At 43.4% G+C, this 10423-nt stretch overlaps 1 protein-coding gene across 1 annotated transcript in view; it reads left to right on the top strand.

The window, feature by feature from the left end:
- The window catches only part of Acsm5 (acyl-CoA synthetase medium chain family member 5), a 31853-nt gene that overhangs the window by 18562 nt on the left and 2868 nt on the right, over positions 1 to 10423 (top strand). The window contains exons 7-13 of the mRNA XM_057779348.1: positions 1617 to 1770; positions 4226 to 4305; positions 5688 to 5811; positions 6593 to 6673; positions 6790 to 6891; positions 9137 to 9264; positions 9344 to 9443. Of these exons, the coding sequence (XP_057635331.1) occupies positions 1617 to 1770; positions 4226 to 4305; positions 5688 to 5811; positions 6593 to 6673; positions 6790 to 6891; positions 9137 to 9264; positions 9344 to 9443 (769 nt within the window). The remainder of the gene's footprint in view (positions 1 to 1616; positions 1771 to 4225; positions 4306 to 5687; positions 5812 to 6592; positions 6674 to 6789; positions 6892 to 9136; positions 9265 to 9343; positions 9444 to 10423) is intronic.

Genomic DNA, 10423 nt, shown 5'->3' with positions numbered 1-10423 from the left:
GACAGAGTAAAGAGGTTATGAACAACTTAAGCATGGATCTAATGACATTTTCTGACAGTTCAATATGGAGTGAGCGTTATGTGGCTTATTCTTCCAAGAATAATGGGGAAAAAATCTATGGAGTAAGATGGGCAGAGAGAAGAAAACCTGGAGTTATTCATTGGCAATGCAAACTCAATGAATTGATTAAATGTCTCCATCCTTCTAACTGAAGCAGAGATGTACAGGTAGAGTACAGACCTGCGTGTGTAGAGGTAATGAGATTCCTCTCAGGTTTTCAGTATACAGATGACAATTAATATATTGAGGCTGGGTGAGATTTGAAGAGAATATAGATGCATTTCTGCAGTGAAGGGGGGAATAGGAACCAACTTAGAGGGAGACACTCATGATGAGGACCAGAAGAAAGTATGTCCTGGAACCCAAAGTATAGCCTGTGTTTGCAGACACCATGTCCTTTTCCCAGGATGTCCCTCCTCTGCTTTACCACCATGGTTCCTGCACCTCAGTGGTGCCTATTCAAATGTCCTTCCCACTTAAGCTGTTCTCAGACCCATCTCCACTCTCACCATGGACACCATGGAAACATGGGATGTCTCTTAATAGATGCTCAATCACCATGTGTTGCGATAATGATCTCCTTGCTCTAAGTTGAGTGTTTATTCTCTACTATCATACATGACTTTGATTTTAATTCTTAAAATGTGCTCTCCCATTGATACTGGGCCCTCAGTTGGCCCTCAGTGGGAACTCTTACTGGACATCCTGTTGCTGCACTGTGTCATTGAGATCCTGGAGCACTGGGTTCACAGGATTGATTTCCATCCTGCTCCAGCAGATCACAGATGGGGTGTATGTTGGGGTGGGTCAACACATAACCCTGACTTTGGGCCTGGGTGGTTGCCGGGTTGGTCAGCCTATCAGCTCTCCCTGTCTTCACCACCAGGGTGAGCTCTCCAGCATTGACCTGGCTAGTTGACCCCTTGCAGTGATGAGCAAGAGGCCTTGATGGTATAGCAGAGAACAGGGACCTTGAACCAGGCCATTGGTTCTTGGCAATGAAGGCCTACTTGTAAAATGTATGCATAAAGGAGTTTACTGTGTGACCCAGCATGTCACACTGCAGCTTCCATGACAGGATTTCACCTTTCTCCCCCCTTTTTTCTCTTAAATCTCACTTTTTGGGGGAGATAGGGGAAGGGAGATGGGTGGGATCGAGAGGCATAAAGCGAAAGACACAAAGAGTGAATAAAAATAAAGCTCTTCCAGCGCTTCTTGGATACTTATACTTACTAAACTACTACATCCCCAGTGCTAACTCCAGACTAACTCAGATAAGTGTGGAATGGAAAACTGCTCTTATCACAATGCAATGAGATTAATTTTCCCGTACAAATTGCTCTCACTAAATGGTGACCTCCTTGAAAGTACGGGACCTGCTCTCCTAATTTAGTCTCCTTAGCCTAGGATACAAATACAGAGAAAGTGTTGAGTGAGAGTTCGCTGAGATAGTAGTTGAGCTGACAGATCTTGTGTAGAATTGTAACGTGAATAATGTAATCCATTCTAAAGGTGGAGCCATTGATGGGGATGCTCTGACTTTCACTTCTTGGCAGGAGGTGGATTGCCTTGACTGAATCTGACATATTCTGGAACACAACTGACACTGGCTGGGTGAAGGCAGCCTGGACTCTCTTCTCTGCCTGGTCCAACGGAGCTTGCATTTTTGTACACGAGCTGTCCAGAGTTGATGCCAAAACTATCCTAAATGTAAGGAAAAAAATATTGGTGCTGGAATCCCAAGCTTTTCACTTTCTGTGCAAATGCCCTATCACTAAGCCCTCATTTTCAAGCAGTCATACTATATAACCCTAAACAACCTTGAACCAGAGGTCTTCTGTATTTGAGTCCCAAGGGTTGAGGTTGTAAGTGTAAACCACCACGCCAAGGGTTGAGGTTGTAAGTGTAAACCACTATGCCAAGCTCTGGAGCAGCTTTTGTGTCCTGGGTGTGAGCAGGATGAGTGAAATACATCTTTTAAGGTAACATGAGCAAATGATGGATCTGATGACAAATTCACTCAGGGCCTTCTCTAATCTGGTTCCTGTTCACCAAGCCCCTTCAGTCTTTGCTCATGCTCAATAAAAATCCCTAGGCACAAAAGAATTTCATCTCTCCAAACCCTAGCAAGGCCTTTGACTATACACCATGCCTCTCTTTCCACAATCTTCTTCCCTATGCTCTTGTCAAAGCACAAGCTATCTGTCAAAACTTTAGGTAAAATCAAGTCTACTCCTCAAGGTATGCATGGCTGTCCCCAACCTTATCAGGTCTTAGACCTGGCCCTTCCCATCTTCTTCCTCTGCAGTCTTATCATGAGGGAGGGGGACTGACCACCCCAGTGAAGACACTGAGTACCTTTGTTCTATCCTCTACTCAAGTGGCAATTTTTAAGACATCAATGCGCCTATCTCCCCATACCCATCTCTTTGAGACAAGCTAGGTTATATGTGACTAGAAATACGGGCTTCACCATTGGCCATGCTCGGACTCTCATCCTAGTCTCCTGACTTCATGAGCCCCACTTTCTACCTCCAGAATAAAGTGCATAAAGCTGTCCTGACAATGAGAAGACCCTGGGGTCCTAATGAATTAGCTCTTGCAGACTCCCCATCATTGTTCAGGTAGGAATTGTCAGCCACGTGTGCAGTTTTTCTTTTCACTGTCCCCAGCCAAAGCACTCTATTTATGATCTACTGCTATGCTATAGATGAAAATTAGCAGCCTTAACATAAGCATTTATTATCTCACAACTTCCCGTGGTTGGGAACCTGGGAGCAGCTATAGTGACCGGGTTGTCTCGGAGAAAAGCAGCTTTGTAAAGTTGCTGTCAAGATTTCACTAATCCACACCCACACTAACTGCAGCATTGTTGCTATTCACAGTAAAGAAAAGGCAGGAGCAACCCGCACACTCATCAAAAACTGAATGTGTAGTCCAAATACAGCACATGTGTCCATGTGCATGTGCGAGCACACACACGTTAGTTAGCCTTCAAAGGGAAGCCAATTCTGGTATCCTGCAGTACGAATGATTCTGGAGGACCTCATGCTAAGCGAAAGAAGGCAGGCCTCAAAGGACGTATACAACATGACTCCATTTATAATAGGCACCTAGGATAGTCATGTTCGTGAAGACAGAGGAGAATGGTGGTTACCGTGAGTCTGGGAAGAAGGTAATGGGAGTTTATCACATAATGGGTACAAGACCATGTGTGGAAAGATGAAATAATTCTGGAGATGAATAGTGTCACAGGGTAAAACTACCTTAAAAATGAACGAAGTACTTAAATGTCTGACATATGTCTCCAAGGAGAATTTATGTTTCTGTGTTATATTCACATGGATGCAGGTAAATGAACATGTGGAGGAATAGATGTACATTTATGTGTGGAAGCCAGTGGTCATCTTCAAATGGCATTCCTCAGGTGGCACCCGCCCCCGTTTTCTGAGATAAGGTCTCTTTAGGCTGGAGCTTTTTATTGGGCTAGAGTGCTAGCCAGAGAGTCTTGGAGATCCACCTGTCTCTGCCGCCCAGTGCTAAGTTTATAAACTTATAGAAATGCCACACTTGACTCTTTCTCTCATGGGCTGGGTTCTGGGGAGCAAACTCGGGCTCTTACGCTTGCTCTGCAAGCACTTTACTGATGGAGCCATCTCCCACTATGGAGCCATCTCCCATGATCTTCAATAATAAATTTTACAAAGCTATCCTCTAGGAATGCAATCATCTCAGATAAGCCTGAGTAAGCTGTTTCACTTCTGGGTTGTAATTTTTATCAGTTGTGCACTGGACACTGGCCTCACTGTGTGCCCTCATCCCAATGGCAGCTAGAACATACTCAAAGTCTGGTACCTGTATCCTCCAGAGTGAGTCACTCAAAAGAGGGAGAGAGGTGAGAGCATCCAAGACAGAAGCTGCTCTGCTCCTATAATCTAATCTGACTCTCACCAGGTCAACCGGGACCAACTTGGTGTGGTGTAAGAAGAGATTCCATTTGGGTACAAATACCTGCAGGTAGAGATCATGGAGGTCATTTTGATGGATGCCATGCTTAGTTTTCTACTTCTCTGCTTTGACAGTGAGACTATAAATATCTAATTCACCCCTCTCATCACATTTGAGAGTCTCTAAGAAAACTGTCTAAAATCCTTACTTTGTTTAGACTCTCTGCAGGTTCCCAATAACCACCCTTTGCTGTGTTCCAACCCTTTTTCGGCTGATTGTACAAGAAGATCTGACAAGGTACAGCTTCTGATTGCCAATTCTGGGGTTCTCATATGAGGACCTATGTGCTAATTCACCTTTTCTAACCCAACTCTTGTTCTCCATGTTCCTCTGTTTGTCTTCCCATGACTCTCTTGAGTCACCTCTGCCTCTTTCTATGCCTTCATGTGTCTCTTTGCTACTATCTGCTGTCTTTCCCATGAAACACTCCCCCATACCTTACACAAAGGCTTTAAAGACAATTTTGTTGCTCCTCAGAATTTGTACCCAGAGAAAATGGAAAGGATTTAAGGCAATCCAAATATTCAACGTTTGAGGTAAACTTTATCACCACCATATACCACACCCTTGGCATTGTGTCTGTGAGTTATGCCACAGAAATTGTTATATTCCCACTGACCATCTATAGAAGGGGGTTGGTAGCTAAGGAGTTTTCATTTGCTTGGACTACCAAGCTCAACCACAGTATACACTACATCTCCTATCCCCAAATGAATGCAAGCCAGCCATTCCTGGTTATCTGTGTTTGGGGACAACACTCTGTGGATGACACTTATCCTGGCAAATTTGCTGGGCTACTGGGTGAATTCCCTCCTCGATCAGTAACTTACTGATCCCAACCACTTTCTTTTCTTTTCTTCTTCTTTTCTTTCCTTTTCTTTTCCAAGACATACTCTTCATATGTTCTTATCTTCCTTAATCACCCTCCCTGGCCATGAAATATCCAAAAGAAGGGAGTACTTACATGATTTTGAATGTATTCTTCTAACTATAAAAATCTATCTCATTCATTCATTTCTTGTGAATATCTCCACATTGTAATTCTGGCTAGAAGCAGTCCTTGGATAATTCTTCAAGACCAATAAGATGCTGCCTGTCAATACGAAGTAATTCAGTTGAATCAGTGGACTCCACCCGGGAGGAGAAAAATGATTGAAAATGTATTTATACTTAGGATAATTTTTGAACTGAGAGATACATTTGCTATTTATTTAATAGCTCTGGAAATTTTAGATCTAATATTCAAAATTGGGGGAATTCTTAGAAGGCTATTTTTAATCTCTTAAATTTTTACTGATTTATTACTTTGATTTGGATCATTGCCTTGATTTCTTATCAATCAGTTTGTTTATAGGTAAATTAATTTGGAAAATCCACTGTTATGCCCAATCCTACCACGTGAATCCAATTTTATCCAGAATTCAGATAGTATAGGTTTGCTTTAATTACTTGCTTCTGCAAACCATATCTGCAGAGAGAGGTTGAACCTCAGGGAACTGCTGTGGAACAGAAGGGAGTTTGTCCTCTAGTGTCTGTGGGACTCTGAACCTCTAGCTGTACTAGGGGGTAGGTAGAACTTGTTCATGACGTAGATGGTCTTGTCTTCCTACTTGAGAAAGGTACAAGTTTCAAAGCCTGAGGCACTGTGTGACGGGCGGAGAGGCCCTCAACCCTGATGTGAGGGACAAGTGGAAGAGCCAGACAGGCCTGGAGCTCCATGAAGGCTATGGACAATCGGAAACAGTGAGTTGGTGTCCCAGGCCACCTCTCCCCATCACCTGCAGCAGGGACTCACCTCTCCCTGACACCTGCCCGACACTGCATGGGCTCTAGGGGACAATGACAATGAAATACCATTACCCATTTTTCCTTTTAAAAGGCAGTCTCAGGTGATTAATTTCACATATACCTCAGCCTGCAAAGCAGCTTTTCTGATACCATAATTACTTTTGTGTAGCTGTGACAAGATATCTTGCAGAAACAGAGAGGGGAGAATTACACTGGCTCATAATATGAGAGGGTCCAGTCATGGTTCCTAGGTCCCATGAGCATTAAGACAGTGAGAGCTTATGACAGAAGAGGTCCCATCATGACACTCATGTTCAGATTGGTCTTCTCTTCTCAGACACACTGACTTCTAGATGATTCTAGATTCAATCCAGTTGACAATGAGGATAAATACTCATAGTCACTCAAGGAAATTGTCTGTCACCCCCGAATAGCCTACCATGTATTTTTAGTTAAGCAGTAAAATCTGCAGCTATCTTGGCAGGATGTGGGGGTGAGTCTTTGAGTTTAATGATACAATCTAGTTCTCCATCCATGAACATTAATTAGAGAACCTCATGAAAAACTGTTGGCTACAAAGATGACAAAGAAAAATTAAGGGGAAAGGAGAGAAGAGTATGAGAGGGAGGGCAAGAAAGAGGACAGAAGAAAGAAGAAGGAGCTAGCAGGGAGAGCAAGCATGGAGCAGAAAAGAAGAGGATGAGGCTCCCCCTAGTGGTCACGACTTTCTCTCCAGGTTGTCATCTGTGGCAATTCAAGAGGCTCGACAATCAAATCTGGATCTATGGGGAAAGCAAGCCCACCTTACGATGTGCAGGTAGGTAGCCTCTGCCCGCTGTGCACGGAGTTATCCATGTGCTTGGGAGTACAGGTTGGTGGGTACCCTGGCTGTGTAAATGATGCTCTGAGGCCATGGAATGATCTCTCTATCAGATCGTGGATGAAGAGGGCAATGTCCTGCCTCCAGGGAAAGAGGGGAATATTGCTGTCCGCATCAAACCCACCAGACCCTTCTGTTTCTTCAACTGCTATCTGGTAAGAGGTGGGGACCAGCTGTGAGAAAGCACAGCAGTCATTGAATGCACACCCCTGAGAAGCACACTTTGTGAATATCTTTAGTTTAACCCTTGCAGTAACTGCATGAACTTGGTTACTATTGTTATTGACCAGGAGCACTGTTGTTGATAAGGAAACTACAAAAGTTAAATGGCTTCTCTAGTGTCACGTAACTAATATACAAGGTCAGAGGCTTTAGCAAGAGTGTTCTGAGAGTACAAACCCATGACAACTTTCTTACGATAAAAAAAGATTAGGTTCAAGGAAGTGAAGACTTTTATCAAAGAGCCAATTGCAAGTTTATATGAGTGCCAACTTTTCAGGATGTTTCTTTCTGGTTTGTTGTCTGGATTTGTATCCTGGATTTCAGTCCAAGATTCCAAAATAAGACAGTAATTCTCTCTCCTCTAGATATGCTTTGGCTAGAGTCTCTTCAGACTCTTTTGTATAAAACTCTCAAACCTGGATGTGCATCAGAAACACCCAAGAAGCTTCAATTATATGATGCCTACTTACCACTTAAACCAAATCAACTAAATTTTTGAATGATAAGGGTCAGGCCACTGGGTAATTCAAAAGGGCAGTCAAGAATTGAGAACCACTTGTCACAGAGATACCATGCCATTCATATACTAATCTGAATGAATGTGCATTTTAGAATCAACTCATCAAGATCCACAAAAACATTTGTTAACAGTTTAATTGGATTTTGCATTGTCTGTAAATCAACCCAGAGAAAACTGGCACTCTGCCCATTCTTTCTAATTTCTTATATTGTGTGTGGTGTGTGTGTGTGTGTGTGTGTGTGTGCATGATGCCAGGGCATATGTGTGGAGGTCAAAGGACAACTTGGGGGAAGTCAGTGCTCTCCTTTTGCCATGTGGGTTTTTGGACTGAACTTTGTGGCACACAGATCTACCCACCAATCTATTTCAGCAGCTCCTCCTCACTCTTTCTATCTTTCCATTCGTTTATCTATCCCCTAATGCTCTATAAACTGATAAGACTTCTATGTCTCTACCTTATAGACTTCTTCTAAGCTATATTCTTAGATATTCATTAATAGCTTACCTCTTCCTCAAAATGTAGTTTTGAGTGGAAATAAAATTTACTTGTTAAAAAATGCGTCCTGGCCAATGATTTCTGGCAACTATGTGTATCTATGTGGTCACCACTGCAGTTAAGACAGGAACATTGTCATCACCTCTAAGTGTTCTGTGAGTTCCTTTACATTCAACCTTCTTTACCCCAAACCTCAGGCAATTGGTAAATTATTGTTATTAGATAGCATTACACATACTAAATATTTACTATATACTGTATACAACTATATAGTCATTTTGTTTCCTCTCTAAAACCTATACATAGAGTCATAAGAGATCCATTTTTAATGTATCTTAAACTCAGGATAATTTATTTGCTTAGCATTTCTATTTCTATAACAAATAGTAACTTTAATTTTTTTTTTTGGAATTGGGCTGGAGAAGTAGCTTTGCAAATAAAGCATGTGCCCTGCAAGTGTCAGAACCTGAGTTTGAACCATCAGAATCTACCAAAAACTGGATAGAGTAGCATGAGTGTCTGAAATTCCAGCTCCAAAGAGGAGATGGACCCAGGAGAATCCCTGGAAGCTCACGGGCCAGCTAGCTGGTGCATGCAGTGCAAATAAACAATAAAGGACCCGTCTAAAACAAAGTAGAAGGAAAGGACTGACACCCAAAGCTGTCCTCAGACTTCAACACATGTGCCATGACACTAATGTGTCCACATTCACACAATGTGTGCATGCGTGCACACGCACGCACACACACACACACAAGCAATTTTTAAAATCATAGCTTGATATTTTCTTTACCCTTGCCTCCTGCCAGTGGGGTTTCAAGCCAACCCTTTACTTCCTGTCTTCTACCATCAGGGTGTTCACTTATTCAGACCAGTTTCCTCGTGTGTGTGTGTGTGTGTGTGTGTATCTTCCTTGAGTTCAACTCTTCCAAGGATGCTAGTGGGCATTTTCTCGCCATCACACCTGGAAGCTTTCATCCAATTAAAAGAGAGGAAGTCACAAATCTGCAGCACTTGAGCCTCCTGCCCTATAGGGAATGAGCCTTGAGAATCAATAGACCACCTGTTGAAGGGTTGTTGGCCCCCAGCGTTGGATTCCCCAGGCAGGGACTAGCCTAAAGGGTTATGCCCAAATGATCCATGGTCTTCCCTTGTCTTCTAGGAAAATCCTGAGAAGACAGCCTCATCAGAGAAAGGAGACTTTTACATTACTGGGGACCGAGCCCACATGGATGAGGATGGATATCTTTGGTTCTTAGGGAGAAATGACGACGTGATCAACTCTTCAAGGTCGAGCAGGTTGCTCTTTCTTCTCCTTGAGGTTCTATAGGGGAAGGAAAGCCATTTGGAAGTTTCTTTTCTCTTCCAGCTACCGGATTGGGCCTGTTGAGGTAGAGAGTGCCCTTGCTGAGCATCCAGCTGTCCTTGAGTGTGCTGTGGTCAGCAGCCCGGACCCCATTCGGGGAGAGGTAAGTGGTCCAGGAAGAACATAGCTGCAGTGTTTCCTCGTTAGTAGGACCCAAAGAAACAAGCAGGATTGCCAGGTCCCTCCTTCAATCTCAGCCCCACCCCTAGTACCTCAAAGCTGAATCCCTATCCGCAGTCACTCACTCCTGATTAACATACCTCTAAATAATAAATACACTCTATGACGACAAGATGGGAAAATACAAAGTGTAGTGTTTCACTAGGACATCAGATAATCCAAATGAGCCTGATGATTGGGCAGGAGATCTCGGTGGAAGGGAAGACAGACTGCCATTAATCCTCTCCAGTAGGGCAAAAAGGTCCATCTGTTTCAGATAAAGACTTTACAAGCTCACTGGACATGGTTTATGAGGATTGTAGCTGGAAGGGATGGCTAACTTGAGGGATAACAGAATGTTTCTAGATGGCCTTGATATATTAGAAGGATGAGACAAATTTAATGGGCTTTCACAGCACAAAGGCAAAACCCTTTTCTGTGGGTTCTAAGAGAAGGGAAAGAGTAGATCCTAGGCACTACTGTGCCCACCATACCCGACAGAAACAACCCAAAGGGGGAAGACTTACCTGGGTTCACAGTATCAGAGGGTTTGGTCCTTCATGGTGGGAAAGGAAAAGCAGAGAAAGGAAGTTCATAGTTTGATAGGGGTGGAGTGCAAGTGTGTGGTAGAAGTTCTTCAGATCATAGCAGACCAGGGAGTAGATATCCAGGCAGGAACCAAGGACCCAACATAACCTTCAAAGACCCACTTCTGGTGACCCACTTCCACTAGTTAGGCCACACCTCCCAAAGTTTTCAGAATCTCCCAAAATAGGGCCAGGAGCTGAGGAACAAGCATTCAAACCATGTGTGGCAGACAGTTCAGATTCAAACAGGAGCTGTGGTTGCCACATGATGCTAAGGCAAATCAGTTACTCTAGAAAGTCGGAGGGATAGCAAGTGTGTGTTCTCGGAAGCACTGGG

The sequence above is a fragment of the Chionomys nivalis genome, chromosome 8 (genome assembly GCF_950005125.1).
Source record: "Chionomys nivalis chromosome 8, mChiNiv1.1, whole genome shotgun sequence".
Lineage (NCBI taxonomy): Eukaryota > Metazoa > Chordata > Mammalia > Rodentia > Cricetidae > Chionomys > Chionomys nivalis.
The sequence above is the reverse complement of the archived record's forward strand: the minus strand, read 5'-3'. Positions and strand labels throughout refer to the sequence as shown.